At 47.8% G+C, this 22538-nt stretch overlaps 1 protein-coding gene across 1 annotated transcript in view; it reads left to right on the top strand.

Annotated features, from left to right (window-relative positions):
- The window catches only part of SYNPO2 (synaptopodin 2), a 304927-nt gene that overhangs the window by 179119 nt on the left and 103270 nt on the right, over positions 1-22538 (top strand). Inside the window, exon 2 of the mRNA XM_068280520.1 lies at positions 11187-11338. Within this exon, the coding sequence (XP_068136621.1) occupies positions 11187-11338 (152 nt within the window). The remainder of the gene's footprint in view (positions 1-11186; positions 11339-22538) is intronic.

The following is a 22538-nucleotide window of genomic DNA, read 5'->3' as shown; positions in this document are numbered from 1 at the left end:
TTTGTTAGAATCCCAACCAAGATACTATGTGTATGGAATTTGTATGTTCTTCCCCCGATTGCATAGGATCCCTCTGGGCACTCCATTTTTCTTCCACATACCTAAAACATACTGGTAGGTTAATTGGCTCCACCCTAATCGGCCATAGACTATGGTAGAGATATTAGACTATGATTATGGTAGTGACTTTAGATGGTGACATACTTTGAAGGACAGTTGGTGAAACACATTCAACACCCTCAGCCCCACTAGAGTCACAGTTTAGAATTCCAGCCAGTACACTATTTGCATGGACTTTGTATGTTCTATCTGTGTTTGCATTGGTTTTCTTTCTGCACTTCATTTCCATCCTAAAAACCCTTTGATAGGATATTGGCTTACCTCTAAAACTGTGCTTAGATCATGGTAAAGTTAGAGAAACCGAGAGCCCAATATAGTGTAGTATGTTCAGCATAAATATAGTAAAGATAATTAGTGAGAAGAGTAGACTCACAAATGTGGGTTACCACAAAGGCAACCACTGTATAGGCAGGTGAGGAGATTAGACCTGTCCTCACTCAGGGATAAGAAGTCGCTCTCTGTAGATCAGAAAAGGGGTAGATCACCTTCCACCAGGGGTGAACACGGTACAGCAAAAGGAGAACAGAGGCGCCAGCAGGGTAAAAGTGGATAAAACCTTTAAAATTTGCTTGGAGGAAGCAGTGGACTTACCTCCATAAAGCAGACACGAAAGACTGTCTGTATAATAGTAATCACATTTATTATATAGTACCCCAAAAATGCAACGCGTTTCGCAGGCCACGCCCACTTCACCAGGCAAGGTGCTCAGTACCCTGCTGGCACCTCTGTTCTCCTTTTGCTGTACCATGTCCACCCCTGGTGGAGGGGTGATCTACCCCTTTTCTAATCTACAGAGAGCGACTTCTTAATCCTGAGTGAGGACAGGTCTAATCTCCTCACCTGCCTATACAGTGGTTGCCTTTGTGGTAACCCACGTTTGTGAGTATACTCTTCTCACTAATTATCTTTACTATATAAACGCGTTGCATTTTTGGTGTACTATATAATAAATGTGATTACTATTATACATTCTTTCGTGTCTGCTTTATGGAGGTAAGTCCACCGCTTCCTCCAAGCAAATTTTAAAGGTTTTATCCACTTTTACCCTGTTCGATCATGGTAAGGACATTACATTGTGAACCTCAATGCAGGATAATTAGTGGCTGAAATAATTTAAAGATCAATGAACTATGCAGAAAATCCAACAGCGATTTATAAATGTCTATAATTCATTATTATTAATACAAGTACTATGTGATGTCAAACTTCTGGATACAAAATGTATTTAAAACTGCTCATGGTTCAACACTCAATTCCCACTTGTCCTTAATCAAAATGTCCCATTCAGTGTCTGATCTGATTGATTTTCTCGATCAGCTTACATTCTGAGCTGATGCATTTCCACCATAAGTCAATATGGGAAATGCATCCAATATCTGGAGAAATCGTGCAGGTGCTGCAACTTACACAACATATCCGTTAAGAATAGCAAGTGGAAGCACAAGCTATTTTTAACATTGGATCCTTTGTTATGTCCGTTGCTGTTTTACCAAAAACATACCGAACGGTTACATTTTTGGTGCAAGTCGAAACCAAGCCTAATACAGTTAAAATCATGACTGTAGCTGTTTGTTTTAATCTACTTTGTTAAATAAATTACGTATGTTGCAAAGTGCTGAGGGACAATGTAGCAATATTCTTCTTTCAGTTCTGACAAGGCACAGCATGCTATCACTCCCTAGTGGGATATGGGAATGGGTTGCCAAGGGTTCTAATTTAGTTTTATGGGCATCAAGTGCCAAGTACTGTGCATGAAGCTACTGGCATCCTGCTTTAGCATCTGGGTGGACTTGACGCCCTCCTAAAGTTTGATTTTAATACATAAGACCAGTGTTGTTAACAATACCTGCTGTCAGAGAGGAAAGATGAGGGCACACTTACGTAATAATGCATGTTTCAAATAGTCCACAGGACAAAGATAGCAGTGTGCATCGGGGGGAAAGCAATTCAAGGCATTGTAAGCTCCTAAGGACAGATCACCCACTCATATTGTCTGTTGGTTGCTGTATCTGCCACCCATGTATGCTAGACGACTTGTGCATTGATATGGCAGGTGTTACATGTAGTACATATGATTTTAGTGCCCATGTTCCCAAGGTCAGTGGTTTTGTCATTGGGTAAGAGAATTGTTACACAAGTCTACCTGTAGCTGGTTTTAGGGAACTTGCACGACCCTAAAACTCACCATCCACCCATGTTGCCTAAACTGTCCTACCTAAACACATGCATAACCCTAACCTCCTTTATTTCAGATTCCTAATCATAGCTCACATTCATTTGTTGAGGCTACCCTCCTAAACCCTAACCAAATGTGTTGCCTACCCTTAACCTATTTCATAACATAATATTGACTCCATCGACATGTGATACCTTCATTTAACCCTGATTCATAAACTCAGCCTAAACCTAATCTACCTCTAGGAGATCCTGAAACCTTTTTCATAAAAGCTCCAATTCTGAATATAAAACTTTTGTAAAGGGAACCTGAGGTGAGAGACATATGGTGGCTAACATATTTATTTCCTGTGCACTTTGCCTGGCTGTCCTGCTGATCCAGTGCCTCTAATACTTTTAGTCATAGACCCTGAACAGGCATGCAGATCAGATGTCTTTCTAGCTCAAGTTTAATGGATTAGCTGCATGCTTGTTTCAAGTGTATGATTCAGACATTACTGAGCAGAAAGAGGAGCAGGACTGCTAGGAAACTGGTATTGTTTAAAAGGAAAAAAGTATGGCAGCTTCCATATGTCACTCACCTCAGGTTTCTTTTAAGCGTAACATTTTTCATATTTACCTATTTACATAGGCACGGAAGATAAACTTGGTAAGATGTGTCAGTATCCAAACTAATGATACCAAAAAGGCATGCATGTAAAAAAGGTGGGGAAAATTGGGCAAAGGGTGAAGCCAAAAGATGGCTCACCTTGTTCTTGCAAATTTCCTGGCTGTTTTCAATACTAATCCCCTACTGATAACCTAATTGGTTAGAAGGAGATGTAATTTGGGCTCCAGCTATTATTGGTGGCTGAACTACAGCGTTTATGTCATAATTTGGGCTCCGGCTGTTGCCAACACCCAAATTACCTCTCTCTCCAGAATTAACTTCTTTGTTTATATGAGCCCTAGTAGCAATATATGCAAGTAGTCACTTGTATAATATTGTCCTAAGAGGGTCAATCAGGGCTGCCATCAGAATTTTCTGGGCCCCGTACTTGGCAAAGCTACAAGGCCCCCCTCACAGCAAATAACAATCTGATAGGTAGATTGTGTGGGGGCAGAGCCACGGTATGTGGGGTAGAGTCAAAGCAACTTGCCTGTCGCCCATAAAACCCTCCCCTCTGCATTGATGCATGTTCACCAATCACGCAGCAGGGAAGAGGGAGATGACCACACAAATTCTGTTATGCCATGGTAAAATTGCCAGCAGAGGTTTGAGTGGCACTGCCATTGTTTGGGCCCCAGGCCCTTCCTGGGCCCCATACTACTGTCCCTCTTGTACCCCCCTGATGGCTGCCCTGGGGTCAATGCAGAAGCAAATAGGCTTAACTAGTTCACCACCATAGTTCCTCTTATGGACCAGAGCAATTTTCACATTTCAGTGCTCCTCCCTTTCATTCACCAATAACTTTATCACTACTTATCACAATGAATTGATCTATATGTTATTTTTTCACCACCAATTAGCCTTTCTTTGGGTAGTACATTTTGCTAAGAATTATTTTACTCTAAATGCATTTTAACGGGAAAAGTAAGAAAAATTGAAAAAATGATTTCTCAGTTTTCAGCCATTATAGTTTTAAAATAATACATGCTACTGTGATTAAAACCCACATATTTTATTTGCCCATTTGTCCCGGTTATTACACAATTTAAATTATGTCCCTATCCCAATGTGTGGCGAGAATATTTTAGTTGGAAATATAGGTGTATTTTTTCACTTTTGCCTCTGTCACTAATTACAAGCCCTTTGTAAGGATCTGCACATGCAGATTCTTATCAAGACATTGCAAGAGCAAGAAATCACATATATGAAAATACTGAGGTCTGCACAGGTTGGATTTGAAGGTGAAAAATGTGTTTTATTTACAAAGGTGTAGCAATTCAAATATACATCCACCATACACATACAATCATACAATCAAACAATACGTGGTGCAGCACAATACCAGAACCCCTAACTATCCACTGTATCTATCTATCTATACAGAATATATACAGCAACACACAAAATATCAGAATATATACAACAATGAATAATCCGAATCAGCATACACAAAGGGAGGTCATACAAGCAAGAGTCAAACCAGGAAATCAGGATCAGGCAGAGAAAGGTCAGGCTAGCAAGGATCGATACTGGGAATTCAGAGAATAAGGCAAGGCAGGAAACAGGGAACACAGGATCAATGGCCAGAGTCACAATACTACACAAGCAAACAGAATGACCTAGCAATGTGCTGCTAGGAAGTCTGGTCTTAAAGGATACCACAACTGAAATGTTACATAATGAGATAGACATGTGTATGTACAGTGCCTAGCACACAGATAACTGTGCTGTGTTCCTTTTTTTCTTTCTCTACCTGAAAGAGTTAAATATCAGGTATGTAAGTGGCTGACTCAGTCCTGACTCAGACAGGAAGTGACTACAGTGTGACCCTCACTGATAAGAAATTCCCCTTTTTTACCTCTTTCCTGCTCTCAGAAGCCATTTTCTGCTAGGAAAGTGTTTTATAGTTGGAATTTCTTATCAGTGAGGGTCACACTGTAGTCACTTCCTGTCTGAGTCAGGACTGAGTCAGCCACTTACATACCTGATATTTAACTCTTTCAGGCAGAGAAAGAAAAAAAGGAACACAGCATAGTTATCTGTGTGCTAGGCACTGTACATACACATGTCTATCTCATTATGTCACATTTCAGTTGTGGTATCCTTTAAATAGCAGCACATTGATCAGGTGATCTCTCAGAAAGTTCACATAGTTCCATCTGCTGGTGATCCGGGGAACTGCACAGTTCTCAGCAAAAAGCGAGACATCTGCTGGTTGACAGTGGAAGTTCACAGCAAAGTTCACTAGTGATGTCACCAGTAGGATAATAGAGGCATAGTTCCTGACATTATAGTTCCACCTGCTGGTGATCCGGGAAACTGCACAGTTCTCAGCAACAAGGAAGACGTCTGCTGGTTGACAGTGGAAGTTCACAGCAAAGTTCACTAATGATGCAATGATGCCACCAGCAGGACAACAGAGGCATGGATCCTGACACCCTTATTTGCGAATATGATAGTAATATACCCTTATGGCATACATATTAAAAAAGTTGAGTCCCTTAGATAACTACTTACGGTATGTATTTTTTTTAAATGTCATTTTTTTTTTTTAAAAAAGCGATTTATTTCGGTAACTATGGGAAGGGAGGTAACGGGTATTTAATGTTGTATTTAATGGGGTATTTTATGCATTTTCATTTAAAAAGATGTAATTAGGTGTAATTTTACTCTTTGGCCACTAGATGTCCCCCGCAATTTATTCCTAGTGTGTACTCTGCACTGCATACATGCATTATAGGAAGTAACGCGTGTAAATGACCACTGAAACTACAATCATTGATTACAGGCACTTTGATCTGTGAATGAGAACTGTGCTCCCATTTACTGATCAGTGTACTAACAGGCAGCAATGCGAACGCATGCGGGAGCGCACACGAACAAGCGAGGCAGGCGCTGGGACTTTAGATGTCCTGCGGGGCGTAGATATACTGCCCAGGGATGATATGTAGTTAATATGTTTTTAATGTTAATGTTGATAATTAAATGATTTGCCTTGTGTAAAGACAATAGTAGTGAACCTGCCATACACAATTAATTATCTGCTATGCTAGCCAATGTAGCCAGTATACAGTAAATGTGCATTCTGTAATAACTGACATGCAGTTCTGGTTTTGCAGAATGGAGGGCAGCTTTGTAGAATTACTTTTATGGTGTATAAGACTAATAGGCATTCAAAAGCAGGAAAAGTATGAACCCCTTCCAAAACACTTCCCTATTGTGTCCATATATGGAAACATAAAGCTGTCTATCAGCATACAAAGAAGTATGATTAGAGGAAAATGTTTAGAAATCATTCTTCAAAAGTGCTTCATACAGAAATATTTTTCATTATTATTACTATTTAACAAAAGCATCATTGCATTGTATAGAGAAGAGAAGAAAGCTAATTTGATCAAATCAATGAAATCAATCCATTTGTTGGATCAATCCTATCAATCTGATTGAATTGGTTAGTGGGAATTTGGCTGTTAATGGGCACAGCCAATTGTTTTCTGATCAATTACCATGGCGATTGTAAATGATTGATTGTCCATAGAATTGTACCATTAATGGGCACCTTTGGTCTATGCACTGTCATCTTCTCAGTGACATGCCACGTGGTAATAGGTACAGGCTCGGACAGAGCCGCCGAACCACCGACGGTTCCATCGGTGGGCCCCGACCCGACTGCCCCTCCTCCTGACCTGGGGGCCCCTAGAAGGCGTGCGCTGCATGGGAGAGCCGGGGAGGGCAGCCCGACTGGTTTTTTTTTTTTTTTATGTCCCTTAAAAAAAACTCTTTTCCCCGGGGGGGCCCCCTCCTATCCTCCCCCTCCCTCACCTCGGAGGGCCCCCCTCCTGTTACGAGCGGCGGGTACAGCAAACTTCCGGAGAGGTAAGGCAGAAGATAGAGGTCCAGCTGCCTCTCGGGCTACGCTGTCTCCTCTATGCCGCTCGCACTGCTTCCTGGTTTAGTGCGAGCGGCATAGAGGAGACAGCGACTGGGAGGCAGCTGGACCTCTATCTTCTGCTTTACCTCCCCGGAAGTTTGCTGTACCCGCCGGCCGCCGCTCGTAACAGGAGGGGGCCCTCCGAGAGTCCGAGGTGAGGGAGGGGGAGGATAGGAGGGGGCCCACGGGGAAAATAGTTTTTTTTAAGGGAAAAAAAACCCCAAAAAAAACAGTCGGGCTGCCCTCCCCGCGGCTTGTAAGGAGGGGGGACACCCAGGTGAAGGGGAGCATAGGAGTCGGGGCCCCCACTGGCTACCCACCCGGCTACCTAACTGCCCACCCTTCTGCCTACCCTCCCACCCGGCTACCTAACTGCCCACCCGGCTACCTAACTGCCTACCCTCCCACCCGGCTACCTATCTACCCACCCGGCTACCTAACTGGCTGCCCACCCGGCTACCTATCTACCCACCCAGCTACCTATCTGCCTACCCTCCCACCCGGCTACCTAACTGCCCACCCGGCTACCTAACTGCCTACCCTCCCACCCGGCTACCCTTCTGCCTACCCTCCCACCCGGCTACCTAACTGCCCACCCGGCTACCTAACTGCCTACCCTCCCACCCGGCTACCTATCTGCCCACCCGGCTACCTATCTGCCCACCTGGATACCTATCTACCCACCCGGCTACCTAACTGCCTACCCTCCCACCTGGCTACCTAACTGCCCACCCGGCTACCTATCTACCCACCCAGCTACCTATCTGCCTACCCTCCCACCCGGCTACCTATCTGCCCACCCGGCTACCTATCTACCCACCCGGCTACCTATCTACCCACCCAGCTACCTATCTGCCTACCCTCCCACCTGGCTACCTAACTGCCCACCCGGCTACCTAACTGCCTACCCTCCCACCCGGCTACCCTTCTGCCTACCCTCCCACCCGGCTACCTAACTGCCCACCCGGCTACCTAACTGCCCACCCGGCTACCTATCTGCCCACCCGGCTACCTATCTACCCACCCAGCTACCTATCTGCCTACCCTCCCACCTGGCTACCTAACTGCCCACCCGGCTACCTAACTGCCCACCCAGCTACCTATCTGCCCACCTGGCTACCTAACTGCCTACCCTCCCACCCGGCTACCTAACTGCCCACCCAGCTACCTATCTGCCTACCCTCCCACCCGGCTACATAACTGCCTACCCGGCTACCTATCTGCCTACCATGCCATGGGCGTCCCTACATAGGGCAAAATGGGGCATGCGCACTCCCCTGGCTAGCTGCTGCCCCCCCCTAGCTACCCGGACGTGGCTGGCCCGCCCGCCCTGGGGTGGCAGCGGAGAGAGAAAAGAAGCGGCAGGCACAGCGGCGCTGCCTGCCGCATCACTTAATTCTAAAGGGGGGAGCGAGAGAGGGGGAGCCCCAAGGTGAGGGAAGGGGGAGGGGGAAACGTCCTCCCTTCCCCACCGCTTCTCTTCTCTCTCCGCTGCCACTGAGGACACCTATAGATCTGGCTATTTAAACTGGGGACACCTATAGACCTGTCTATCTATACTGGGGGGCTCCTGTCATACCTAAACTGGGGGTACCTGTCACTAACTGAACTGGGGGGGCGCCTGTCAATACCTGAACTGGGGGCACCTGTCACTACCTGAACTGGGGGGCACTGTCACTACCTAAACTGGGGGCTCCTGTCACTACATACCCTGGGGGGCACCTGTCACTACAAACACTGGGGGCTCCTGTCACTACATACCCTGGGGGGCACCTGTTACTACCTTAACTGGGGGGCACCTGTCACTACAAACACTGGGGGCTCCTGTCACTACCTAAACTGGGGGGTATCTGTCACTAACTAAACTGGGGGGCTCCTGTCGCTACCTAAACTTGGGGGTCCTGTCACTACCTAAGCTGGGAGGCTCCTGGTGCTACCTAAACTAGGGTGCACCTGTCACTACCTAAACTATCCAGGCCAGCCCAGCATCACCACCAGCCAACCAGCCCAGAATCACTGTCAAAAAGGCCACAGCATCACCACCAACAGTCAGGCCAACATTTACTTCAACCAGCCAAGTACAGCCCAGCATCACCGCCAGGCCGGCCACAGCATCACCGCCAGGCCTTTCAGCCCACACATCATCCCCAATCCAGCCAAAAACAGTATTGCCTGGCACAGCAGCCAGTAGAGGAGAATTCAGAAGCCAGGTGAGAGGTGTATACCATATTAAGTGGGCATTCTGCCTATTTATGTGAAATGCTGTTTATTTATGTGCCTCATGACTGCTGAATTTGTCTTGTTGGGGGCCTCATGGTTACTGAATGTCTTGTTGGGGGCCTCATGATTGCTGAATTTGTCTTGTTGGGGGCCTCAAGATTGCTGAATTTGTCATGTTGTCATATTTGTCATATCTAACCTATGCTGAGGGAAACTATTCTGGCTACCTATATTAGCCCACTGCCTTACTGTTACAGTTACATTACAATTACCCCCCACCCATGTGATATCATGTCCACACCCATTTTTTTTGTCGCTGCGCGCTTTGCTTTTTTTGGGGGGGGGGGGGGGGGTGTTGGTAAATTATCCGCACCGGGTGTCAAACACCCTAGCTACGCCACTGGAGGGGGGCACAGCTTGGAAGGGGGGGAATTGGGCACAGAGCGGCGGGGAGGGGGGGAAGCGTCCCCCCCTCCCTCACCTAGGGCCCCCCCCCCTTCCGCGCACCCCCCTCCTCCAGAAGTGCAGCCAGCAGCGAGCGGAGAATAGCTACAGAGATGATGCTATCTCCGCTCCGAGTCCGCATGCCGCTGCCCTGCTGGTCTCTGACTGTAGTGTGTGACGCTGTCCAATCACGTTCTCGCAGTACTTCCTGCTAGAGCGTGATTGGACAGCGTCACTACAGGAGACAGAGACCAGCAGGGCAGCAGCGGCATGCGGAGCGGAGATAGCATCATCTGAAGCTGGTAAGCTATACTCCGCTCGCTGCTGGCTGCACTTCTCGAGGAGGGGGCTGCGCGGAAGGGGGGGCCCTAGGTGAGGGAGGGGGGAGGCTTCCCCGCTGATCTGTGCCCTCTGCCCCCCCTTCCAAGCTGGGGGGGACTTGCATTGTGTGGGGGTATCTCTGCCACCAACCTGATTGCATTGTGTGGGGGTATCTGCAGCCAACCTGATTGCATTGTGTGGGGGTATCTGCAGCCAACCTGATTGCATTGTGTGGGGGTATCTGCAGCCAAACTGATTGCATTTTGTGGGGGTATCTGCAGCCAAACTGATTGCATTTTGTGGGGATATCTGCCGTCAACCTGATTGCATTTTGTGGGGGTATCTGCCGTTAACCTGATTGCATTGTGTGGGGGTATCTGCCGTCAACCTGATTGCATTTTGTGGGGGTATCTGCCACCAACCTGATTGCATTGTGTGGGGGTATCTGCCGTCAACCTGATTGCATTTTGTGGGGGTATCTGCTGCCATTTGACTACTTGATGAATGATCATGAGGCATGTAACTACTTGAATATACAATGTATCTGGTCGGACCTAATCTCTGTGAATAACGCCGCTACTTATTTTGTGTTTTGTATTTTTTTTTTTTAAGTCTGCCCATGACTCATCATGACCACGCCGATGTTCCAGTGCATGGTGACACCCATTTAGTTTCGCATTTAGACATATCCCTATTGGAGACTGTCCTCAGAATTGCTCACAATCTATTCCCTACCATAAAGTCATGCAAAATTTCTAAAGTACATGTGTATGTGAGCCCAAAATGGGGGGGGGGGGGGGGGGGGAGGGAGTAGGAGGAGGAGAGGGGGGTGGGCCCCAGGCTGAAACTTCCTTGGTGGGCCCTTGGTGTCCCAGTCCGACCCTGAATAGGTACATGTGCCAGGTCTCTGAGAAGATGCGGCCAGCAGGGATGAAGAAAGGGAGCACGGACTAATGGAGCAGCACACCTGGACAGTTGAGTTGCTAGGCTGACAACACTTTGCACGGGAGTACAAGTCAGCTGGAGATCTGGGGGGCCCGGCAGTGCTTGGGGCCCTGGGGCAAATGCTTAGGTTGCCAATATGGTAGTGCCGGCCCTGTGTGTAGCAGACATCACGTGTAGAAGACACCTTCAATTGCTTGCTCTACACTACCTATTCCAGTTTACAAATCACCAATCTATGAATCTTTTCTTCAGCAAACGATTCTCAATGTTCTGACCTGTTTCTGGACAGTATATGTACATTTTTCTAAAAGTCCTTTTACTACATTTCTTCTTCTGTCTAGCATCTCAGTGACTGACAAGATTCTCTCCGATTTATCTCAGGTTCGAAGTGGCAGCAAGGCTTCCAATGCTGGACTGTGTGTAGGGGATGAGGTCATCTCCATCAATGGCACAGGCTGCACTGACATTCCTTACTCCGAAGTTGTGGGCCTTATTGAAAAATCCGATGACACCCTCCAGGTCGTTGTTAAAAGGTAATAATATTACGTTATTTGTTCTGCGTTTCTGTAAGGTATGGATGCCGTGGGTATAGTCCTAGAATTCCAATGGTTCATACACTCTATCAAGGAAACTTTGTGGGGAAGGAGTGCTGCTAGGGAATACAGGAGCTGCAGGCCCAATGCAATAACAATTAGCTAGCAGGTTCAACCTTCAGGGTATGAACTGATATCTTGAGAGCAGCGTAACTACAAATCATGGTACCCCCAGGAAAATAGGTGGAATAAGGCCCACTAATGTTCACATACTTTCTTTTACCTCTCCTTGGTGACCCTTAGAGCCTAAGGACCATTTTGCAAGGGACACAGCAGCAGTGTGGCCATCATGATCTTCACACCTATAACAAGTGTAGCCACAAAATCACCTGATCGAGAGAATGGACACCTGTATTGGAGGAGATTATTAGTTGGGGGCCTGTCACTGCTCTGGCCCCTCGCAGTCACAGGGGCTGCTCACCTACAGTTAAGCCCTTGCCTGAGAGGGTAATTTCAATATTTAGAGAATGATTTACTAAGGTTGGAGATGGAGAACCATGAAAAATAATGAAGAGTCTAGCCCACTCATCAGAATGGACAACCCTGATAATGACTTTGATAGCAACTCATGCTCAGTGTGAATATTGCAACCTCACGTCCCCACACCTTTTGTAAAGTCTCTCGCATTCACATGCAGTGCATTATGGGAAGCTCACTTCCCATAATGCACTTCCCACGTTTTCAATTTTAAAAACAGGTTTTTTTTTTCTAAACGGGCCGATGAATAGCATGGTGTTTCGGATTTCGAGGTCTGGCGTATAGCTTTAAAAAGATGTTCACCTGTAATGATGTAAGAGTTGTGCTAAGATAATCTATTACTGTAGTAAAATGTTACATTGAGCAAGGATGGTAGCAGCTAGGAATACTGCAAGGAATCTGCCCTGCTCTGTTTCTGCTTCTGTGTTTATCATTGCACACTAGACACAAACAGCTTAAAATGTCAGCTCACTGTTGGTCAGCAGTAAACTTTGTTACTGTGCTGTCGTTTCCCGAGGAATAAAGCTAGCTGGCAGCTTTCATCGCTGTCAGCACACACATGCATCTTCACATCTGCACAGCCTTTTAAGGTGACAACAACTGCTGCACTGTCTCCAAGTCCATGTCCAAAGCAGTCTGTGTTTGTAAGATTTTCACCTGCAGTTATTCTACACAGGAATCTATAGGGCCAGGGCCGATTCTAGCTACAATGGGGCCCTCGGGCAAAAGTACCTTGGGGACTGCCCTGACACCACCTACCCCCCTACACCAAAAGCAAATTCAAGTCCAGGACCCCTGAGCTGGTTGCCAGGTCCTATCACATTATATCTTTAGGTGTCCATCATATGTCCTCAAAAGCATTGATGAGTTTCCCATTATTCCCCTCTCCTTTCCCACACAAATGCAGAGTGTTCACAAAACGGACTCCTACCTACTCCAGGCAGGACACAGGAGGCAGCACTGCACTCTATGCTCTGGATTTCTTCTCCCCACCAGAGCCTCTCTTCCTGATTCCTTACAGGCAGGTATGCACTGACAAACCATGCCTGCACGTCAGAGATGGATTAAGATGTAATACACAAGGTAGTAGATTTGGGGTCTCCATGTGGTCTTTTTAGCAAGCTGAAGTGGAGAGGTCAGAGAAGCTGGCCGGTGGGCCCTTTGACACCCACTACGCCACAGGAACCTGTCTAGGTTGCCTGGTAGATGGTCCTGCTCTGCTGCACGTCACAGGGATAGTGACACCGCTGCAGGGGAGCCATGAAAATGGGCCGCCTTAAGGAAGGAGTACTATGAAGAGTGCAACGGAAGGACATGTAAAGTATGAGACTGACATCTGGCTGCACATTAACCCCGGCAACAGGTAGTGCAATTTAGTCTTGGATCCATGGTGCACCATAGCTGCAGGCAGAGGGGGGAGACACCTTGGGGGTCCCTTCAGGCTTCCATAGAGGCAATTGCCCCTTGCCTCTATGGAAGCACCGGCCCTGAGTAGGGCACAGAGAGCAGAGGCTATCATGTTCTACATCACAGTTGAACTTTAGATTGTACCTGGGTTAGTAATGATTATTCTTGCTGAAAGCTTAACTGAAGTGAGAGGGATATGGAAGCTTTCTATATTTACTTCCTTTTAACCACTTAACGACCGCCTAACGCCGATAGGCGGCGGCGGGTCATAAGTGGTTTTGCATGGAAACGGCCGCTCGTTCGAGCAACCTTTCCAGGTCAGTTCACGGAGGGTGTAACAGCCTGCGAGCCTCCGATCGCAGCTCGCAGGCTAATTGTAAACACGCGGGGAAGAAATCCCCGGTGTTTACATCATATGGTGCTGCTGCGCAGCAGCATTGTAAAGGAGATCAGTGATCCCCGGCCTCTGATTAGCCGGGGATCGCCGGCATCTGATAGGCTGAAGCCTATCAGATGCGGGGCAGGACGGATCACCATCCTGTGCCGCCCAGAGAGAGGAGGGGAGGGAAAGAGAGGGAGGCTGGGAATCGCTGCGGAGGGGGGCTTTGAGGAGCCCCCCCGCTACACGAAAATAGCTGGCGGCGATCAGACCCCCCCAGCAGGACATCCCACTAGTGGGGAAAAAAGGGGGGAAGTCTGGTCGCCCTGGCTGCCTGCTGATCTGTGCTGTGGGCTGGCGAACCCACGCTGCACAGATCAGCGCAAAATGGCCTGGTCCTCTTTAAGCAATATTATTAGCCTGATGTCCTGCTGATCTTTCATGCATCAGTAGTGTCGGAATCACACACCTGAAACAAGCATGTGGCAAATCCAATCAAACTTCAGTCAAACATTTGACTTGCATGCTTGCTCAGGCTCTGTGGCCAAAAATATTTGAGGCAGAGGATCACTGAGCAGGACAGCCAGGCAATTTGTGTTGTTTAAAAGGAAATAAATGTCAGCCTCCATCTTCCTCTCACTTCAGGTGTCTTTTAAGCTACGGTACTTCTAACTATCCCATTCACTCCCCTGCCTGAAGTCACTGGTGTCTTACCATCTTCATTCTTTCTTCCAATAATTCTAACAAACACCTCCTAAGATCTAAATAAGATTGACCTACACACACTTACCTCCACCATCTCTAACACATTGTACTCAGTGGTGGTCTTCTCTAAAGTGCAGTCAGATGTTCCCAGAAATTTGCCCTGTCTGTATCTTATCTACTTTAGTCAGAACGTAGTGACATAAAACACTTGAGTTTCAGTTTAAAACAACTATAATAATGTGCTGCTATTACAGCTAGGATTTCCATCACTAAATACTTTCACTACGTAATTATTTTTCTAGAGAGAGCATTCCTAGCAACACATTTCAGAAAAATTAGAGATTGTCTTGCTGGGGCCCAAAGCTATGACCTCCCATTGTCACTTTAAATGTCAACCCATATGTTCTAATGCGAGTGAACAAGTTTACTCTTCGAATACAAGCTATGTTTTGTGAGGTCAACATTATTACTTCTCAGTTTTAAGCAAATGTTTCACTGCTATCTAAATTCAAGTGTTTAGTTACATCAAAGTAGCTAGAAGCTATTGCCTGGATCCTCAGTTGTCCATGAATAACTGAAGTGTTAATACTTAATTTCTGCCACATAATCCCTGCAGTTCTTCAGTTCTCACGTCAGGAACTTGTCACTTACACTTCCTATTAGGAGCAGACAAACAGCACACACGTGGTGAGATCCAGTGCCTATAATACTCATCAAGTGCCCATGTGATATTAGCCATGCTTCGTGGATATGAAGATAGCATCTTAGGCATGCGTGTGCCACCGTCACTTTGATGTTTGTTTAGTGTTTACATTCTTGGACTGATTTACAAAGACAGGTGCAAAGAAAACTGCAGCAAAAATGAAGCAGTTGCTAAAAGCAACCAAATAGAATCCTTTTTTTTATATACAGTGGGTTGCAAAAGTATTCTGCCCCCTTGAAGTTTTCCACATTTTGTCATATTACTGCCACAAACATGAATCAATTTTATTGGAATTCCACATGAAAGACCAACACAAAGTGGTGTACACATGAGAAGTGGAACAAAATCATACATGATTCCAAACATTTTTTACAAATAAATAACTGCAAAGTGGTGTGTGCATAATTATTCGGCCGACCTTTGATCTGAGTTCAGTCAGTTACCTATAGACATTGCCTGATGAGTGCTAATGACTAATTAGAGTGCACCTGTGTGTGATCTAATGTCAGTACAAATACAGGTGCTCTGTGAGGGCCTCAGGGGTTGTCTAAGAGAATATTGGGAGCAACAACACCGTGAAGTCCAAAGATCACACAAGACAGTTCAGGGATCAAGTTATTGAGAAATTTAAAGCAGGCTGAGGCTACAAAAAGATGTCCAAAGCCTTGAACATCCCACAGAGCACAGTTCAAGTGATCATTCAGAAATGGAAGGAGTATGGCACAACTGTAAACCTATTAAGACAAGGCCATCCACCTAAACTCACAGGCCGAACAAGGAGAGCGCTGATCAGAAATGCAGTCAAGAGGCCCATGGTGACTCTGGACGAGCTGCAGAGATCTACAGCTCAGGTCGGAGACTCTGTCCATAGGACAACTATTAGTCATGCACTGTACAAAGTTGGCCTTTATGGAAGAGTGGCAAGAAGAAAGGCATTGTTAACAGAAAGCATAAGAAGTCCGTTTGCAGTTTGCCACAAGCCATGTAGGGGACACAGCAAACCATGTGGAAGAAGGTGCTCTGGTCAGATGAGACCAAAATGGAACTTTTTGGCCAAAATGCAAAATGCTATGTGTGGCAGAAAACTAACACTGCACATCACTCAGAACACACCATCCACACTGTCAAATATGGTGGTGGCAGCATCATGCTCGGGGGGGGGTGCATCTCTTCAGCAGGGACAGGGACGCTGGTCAGAGTTGATGGGAAGATGGATGGAGCCAAATACAGGGCAAACTTGGAAGAAAACCTCTTGGAGACTGCAAAAGACTTGAGACTGGGGCGGAGGTTCACCTTCCAGCAGAACAATGACCCTAAACATAAAGCCAGGGCAACAATGGAATGGTTTAAAACAAAACATACCTATGTGTTAGAATGGCCTAGTCAAAGTCCAGATCTAAATCCAATCGAGAATCTGTGGCAAGATCTGAAAACTGCTGTTCACAAACGCTGTCCATCTAATCTGACTGAGCTGGAGCTGTTTTGCAAAGAAGAATGGGCAAGGATTTCAGTCTCTAGATGTGCAAAGCTGGTAGAGACATACCCTAAAAGACTGGCAGCTGTAATTGCAGCAAAAGGTGGTGGTATTGGTCTTTCATGTGGAATTCCAATAAAATTGATTCATGTTTGTGGCAGTAATGTGACAAAATGTGGAAAACTTCAAGGGGGCCGAATACTTTTGCAACCCACTGTAAATAAATCTATCTGTTCTGGGCTGTGGCTCCAATTTTGCTTAAGCTATCCCCACTGTGTCAAGATGCCTTTCAGTGTAGTTTCCCGGTGTGACCAAGGTTCTGCCACCCACCAACAGGTGCATCCAGGTGCTGAACGGGTTGCTTGCCCGGGCCACTTGCTTCCAGCTCCTGCCATACTCCTTTGTGCAGGAGGGGAGTGACATGAGTACACTCCTACAGTACGGGATCCCGGAGTGGCAAATCCCAAGCCGCCACTACTTCTCCCGCACGGCCATCCAAGCACTGCACCGCTTTGCTATGGTGAATGTGGGCCGCTCGCTCGATCACGCCATGAGCGGATCCACGTCACCATGGATTCATGGAGCAGCCATTTTGGGACAGACCGCTACCTGTCCTTCACGGCCCACTGGGTCAGCCTGGTGGAATGCGCCAGTGAGGAAGCAGCAGGTCCATCCTCGGGTGCATCAGCGGCACCAGTTGTCCACTATGTGGTGCCACCGCACGGGATCAGGAGAGAAGCAGCAGCTCCTGCCGCCAAGCACCCCACCTCAACATCAGCGTGAAGGCCCGCCATTGCCAAGCGCTGCTGGAGATGAGAAGCCTGGGGAAGAAAAGGATGACGGCAGCCAACGTGCTCCGCTACCTGAGGGAGCAGGAGAAGACGTGGCTGACCCCCAGAGGCCTCGGAGTCAGATTGGTGGTGTCCGACAATGCGGCCAACCTGCTGGCTGCCATCAACAGGGGACACTTGACCCACGTCCCCTGCTTGGCCCATGTCCTGAACCTGGTGGTGCAGAAGTTCCTGCACACTTCCAGGGGATGGACGATCTGTTGGAAGTGGCTCGGAAAATTGTGCGCAGTTTCCGCCGCTCAGCTGCTGCTGCAGCAAACCTGGCCTATATGCAGCAGCGTGAGGGCCTGCCACGACACCGCCTTGTCATCGATGTGCCAACTCGCTGGAATTCCACCCTGGCGATGTTGGAGCGACTGGTTGAGCAGAGGAGGGCTGTCAACCACCACATCGTTGAGGGCACTCTCGCTGGCACCACCAAACTCCAGCTCCTCTCCAATGCACAGTGGGGGCAGATGCAGCAGGTCTGCTTGGTGTTGGCTCCCTTCCTGCAGGGAACCAACCTGGTCAGCGAGGAACGGGCATCCCTCTGCCAGTGGGTGCCCATTGTTTGTCTGCTGGACAGGGCCCTGGGTGTTCTGCTGGATGTGGGAGAGGAGGCCCTGATCCAGCTGGAACAGCAGCCACCTGCGCAGTCCACTTCTGCGCAGGATTTTGAGCTGTTGGAGGAGGAGGAGGAGTTGGAGGTCCTGGACGTTGCTGTTGAGGGGTAACAGGGGAGCGCTGCTGCAGTGTTGTGAGGGTGGAGAGAGGAGGAAGAGGCTCAGGGGCCAGAGGAAGAGGACAGCGAACTTGAGGCCACTGACCCTGATGTCTCTGCTGGATGGACCACCCTGTTTCCCATGGCAGCGCAACATGCTGCGGTGCCTGTGCACAGACTCCAGTGTGAAGCAGATGCAAGCTCGGGAGGACACCTGCACCAGCATGATCGGCTGAAGGGGAAGGTGGGTCAGTTCCTGCCTGCTGGAGACACTGAGCAGCGAACAAAGGAGTTGCAGCAGATCCTTGTTTGATGATTGGAGGAATCCTTCCCCCAGCCTTCCACCCCCTCTGTACCTGTCCAGCCAGCACAGCAGCCAGTGCCTGCAGCCAGCAGCAGCATCAGGTGCCCAGGAGACCTGCTGTCCTTGACAAAGGCACTTTACATGGTGGTAGAGCAGCTGAGAGAGGAGGTGCATGCAGCAGCATCCTCCTCTCAAAGTTACAGCCAGCGCCAGACCTGGATTGTGGCCGACTACATGAGGTCCTTCAGTGGGCTTGACACCGGCGAAGGAGCCTGTGGACCCCTTGGAGTACTGGGTCGAGCGCTTGCAGATCTGGAGTGGGCTGGCGCAGTACGTCCTAGAAGTCCTGTCTTGCCCCCCTTCCAGCGTTCTGTCCAAGAGGTGCTTCAGTGCGGCCCGGTGGCATGGTCATGGAGAAGCGCTCTAGTCTGTCCCAAGAGTGCGTGGAAAGACTCACATTTTTGAAGATCAACCAGGCCTGGATTGAAGGCACGTTTCAGGCACCTGTTGTCAGCGAGAGGACATGAGGTGCCTGGGAATTATTTTTTCACAACATCAACCTTCAGTCCCCTGCTAATTTGGCCTGGTTTTTCTGTAGGTGCTGTGGTAACATCGCTAGGTGCCATGGCCCGTTACATTGCCTGCTGCCACATGTCACTCCTCCTCCTCCTGCTGCTGCTGTATTTAACCTCCTCCTGTCTGTGTTCCCACCGCCGAGGGTACACAGAATTATGCGTTGCTGCCATGCGCCACTAGCTATTACGCCACTACAATAGCTACATTTTGTGGTGAAAAAAAATAAAGATTTCTTAGGTGTCTGGATTGAAAACTGTGCTGTCCCAGTTGTGTATTGGACACAATGTGGGCTTCACAACTGCTGTCCGGAACCTCCTGCTGTATGGTGTTTATTATTACAGCCGTGGTACCAACGCTAGGTGCCATGGCCCGTTAATTGCCTGCTGCCACACATCACTCCTCCTCCTCCTGCTGCTGCTGTATTTAACCTCCTCCTGTCTGTGTTCCCACCGCCAGGGTACACAGAATTACGCACTGCTGCCATGTGTGCTGCTGCCATGCGCCACTAGCTATTACGCCACTAAATAGCTACATTTTGTTGTAAAAAAAAATCTGAGGTGTCTGGGTTGAAAACTGTGCTGTCCCAGTTGTGTATTGGACACAATGTGGGCTTCACAACTGCTGTCCGGAACCTCCTGCTGTATGGTGTTTATTTACAGCTGTGGTACCACCGCTAGGTGCCATGGCCCGTTACGTTGCCTGCTGCTGTATTTAACCTCCTGTTGTCTGTGTTCCCACTGCCAGGGTACACAGAATTACGCACTGCTGCCATGTGCCACTAGCTATTACACCACTACAAAAGCTACATTTTGTGGTAAAAAAAAAAGATTTCTAAGGTGTCTGGGTTGAAAACTGTGCTGTCCCAGTTGTGTATTGGACACAATGTGGGCTTCACAACTGCTGTCCGGAACCTCCTGCTGTATGGTGTTTATTTACAGCCATGGTACCACCGCTAGGTGCCATGGCCCATTATATTGCCTGCTGCCACACGTCACTCCTCCTCCTCCTGCTGCTGTATTTAACCTCCTGCTGTCTGTGTTCCCACCGCCAGGGTCCACAGAATTATGCGCTGCTGCCATGCGCCACTAGCTATTACACCACTACAATAGCTACATTTTGTTGTAAAAAAAAATTCTGAGGTGTCTGGGTTGAAAACTGTGCTGTCCCAGTTGTGTATTGGACACAATGTGGGCTTCACGACTGCTGTCCGGAACCTCCTGCTGTATGGTGTTTATTATTACAGCCGTGGTACCAATGCTAGGTGCCATGGCCCATTATATTGCCTGCTGCCACACGTCACTCCTCCTGCTGCTGCTGTATTTAACCTCCTCTTGTCTGTGTTCCCACTGCCAGGGTACACAGAATTATGTGCTGCTGCCATGCGCCACTAGCTATTACGCCACTACAATAGCTACATTTTGTTGTAATATATATATATTTCTGAGGTGTCTGGGTTGAAAACTGTGCTATCCCAGTTGTGTATTGGACACAATGTGGGCTTCACCACTGCTGTCCGGAACCTCCTGCTGTATGGTGTTTATTATTACAGCCGTGGTACCAACGCTAGGTGCCATGGCCCATTACATTGTCTGCTGCCACACGTCACTCCTCCTGCTGCTGCTGTATTTAACCTCCTCCTGTCTGTGTTCCCACTGCCAGGGTACACAGAATTATGTGCTGCTGCCATGCACCACTAGCTATTACGCCACTACAATAGCTACATTTTGTTGTAATAAAAAATTTGAGGTGTCTGGGTTGAAAACTGTGCTATCCCAGTTGTGTATTGGACACAATGTGGGCTTCACCACTGCTGTCCGGAACCTCCTGCTGTATGGTGTTTATTTACAGCCATGGTACCACCGCTAGGTGCCATGGCCCGTTACATTGCCTGCTGCCCCACGTCATTCCTCCTCCTCCTGCTGCTGTATTTAACCTCCTTCTGTCTGTGTTCCCACTGCCAGGGTACACAGAATTATGCACTGCTGCCATGTGCTACTAGCTATTACGCCACTACAATAGCTACATTTTGTTGTAATATATATATATATATTTCTGAGGTGTCTGGGTTGAAAACTGTGCTGTCCCAGTTGTGTATTGGACACAATGTGGGCTTCATGACTGCTGTCCGGAACCTCCTGCTGTATGGTGTTTATTATTACAGCCGTGGTACCAATGCTAGGTGCCATGGCCCGTTACATTGCCTGCTGCCACACATCACTCCTCCTGCTGCTGCTGTATTTAACCTCCTCCTGTCTGTGTTCCCACTGCCAGGGTACACAGAATTATGTGCTGCTGCCATGCGCCACTAGCTATTTCGCCACTACAATAGCTACATTTTGTTGTAAAAAAAAAATATGAGGTGTCTGGGTTGAAAACTGTGCTATCCCAGTTGTGTATTGGACACAATGTGGGCTTCACCACTGCTGTCCGGAACCTCCTGCTGTATGGTGTTTATTTACAGCCGTGGTACCACCGCTAGGTGCCATGGCCCGTTACATTGCCTGCTGCCCCACGTCACTCCTCCTCCTCCTCCTGCTGCTGTATTTAACCTCCTTCTGTCTGTGTTCCCACTGCCAGGGTACACAGAATTATGCACTGCTGCCATGTGCTACTAGCTATTACGCCACTACAATAGCTACATTTTGTTGTAATATATATATATATATATATTTCTGAGGTGTCTGGGTTGAAAACTGTGCTGTCCCAGTTGTGTATTGGACACAATGTGGGCTTCACCACTGCTGTCCGGAACCTCCTGCTGTATGGTGTTTATTTACAGCCGTGGTACCACCGCTAGGTGCCATGGCCTGTTACATTGCCTGCTGCCACACGTCACTCCTCCTCCTCCTGCTGCTGTATTTAACCTCCTTCTGTCTGTGTTCCCACTGCCAGGGTACACAGAATTATGCACTGCTGCCATGTGCTACTAGCTATTACGCCACTACAATAGCTACATTTTGTTGTAATATATATATATATATTTCTGAGGTGTCTGGGTTGAAAACTGTGCTGTCCCAGTTGTGTATTGGACACAATGTGGGCTTCACGACTGCTGTCCGGAACCTCCTGCTGTATGGTGTTTATTATTACAGCCGTGGTACCAATGCTAGGTGCCATGGCCCGTTACATTGCCTGCTGCCACACATCACTCCTCCTCCTGCTGCTGCATTTAACCTCCTGCTGTCTGTGTTCCTGCCGCCAGGGTCCGCAGAATTATGCGCTGCTGCAATGCGCCACTAGCTATTATGCTACAAATGTAGCTATGCTGTTGAATAATTTTTTTTACAACAGTTGAGTTCTGTAAGGGAAAAAACATTAAGTTGGGTACAGGAGGAAGAATATGAACACAAAAAAAAAAAAAAAAGATGGCGGCGAAGAAGAAGAAGAAGAATAACCAGGTGAAGGAGAAGAAGAATTACCAGGTGAAGGAGAAGAAGAATACCCAGGTGAAGGAGAAGAAGAATAGCCAGCTGAAGGAGAAGAAGAATAGCCAGGTGAAGAAGAAGAAGAATAGCCAGGTGAAGAAGAAGAAGAACCAGGTGAAGAAGAAGAAACAGGTGAAGA

The sequence above is a fragment of the Hyperolius riggenbachi genome, chromosome 1, assembly GCF_040937935.1.
Source record: "Hyperolius riggenbachi isolate aHypRig1 chromosome 1, aHypRig1.pri, whole genome shotgun sequence".
NCBI lineage: Eukaryota > Metazoa > Chordata > Amphibia > Anura > Hyperoliidae > Hyperolius > Hyperolius riggenbachi.
This window is presented reverse-complemented; position numbering and strand designations above follow the sequence as displayed.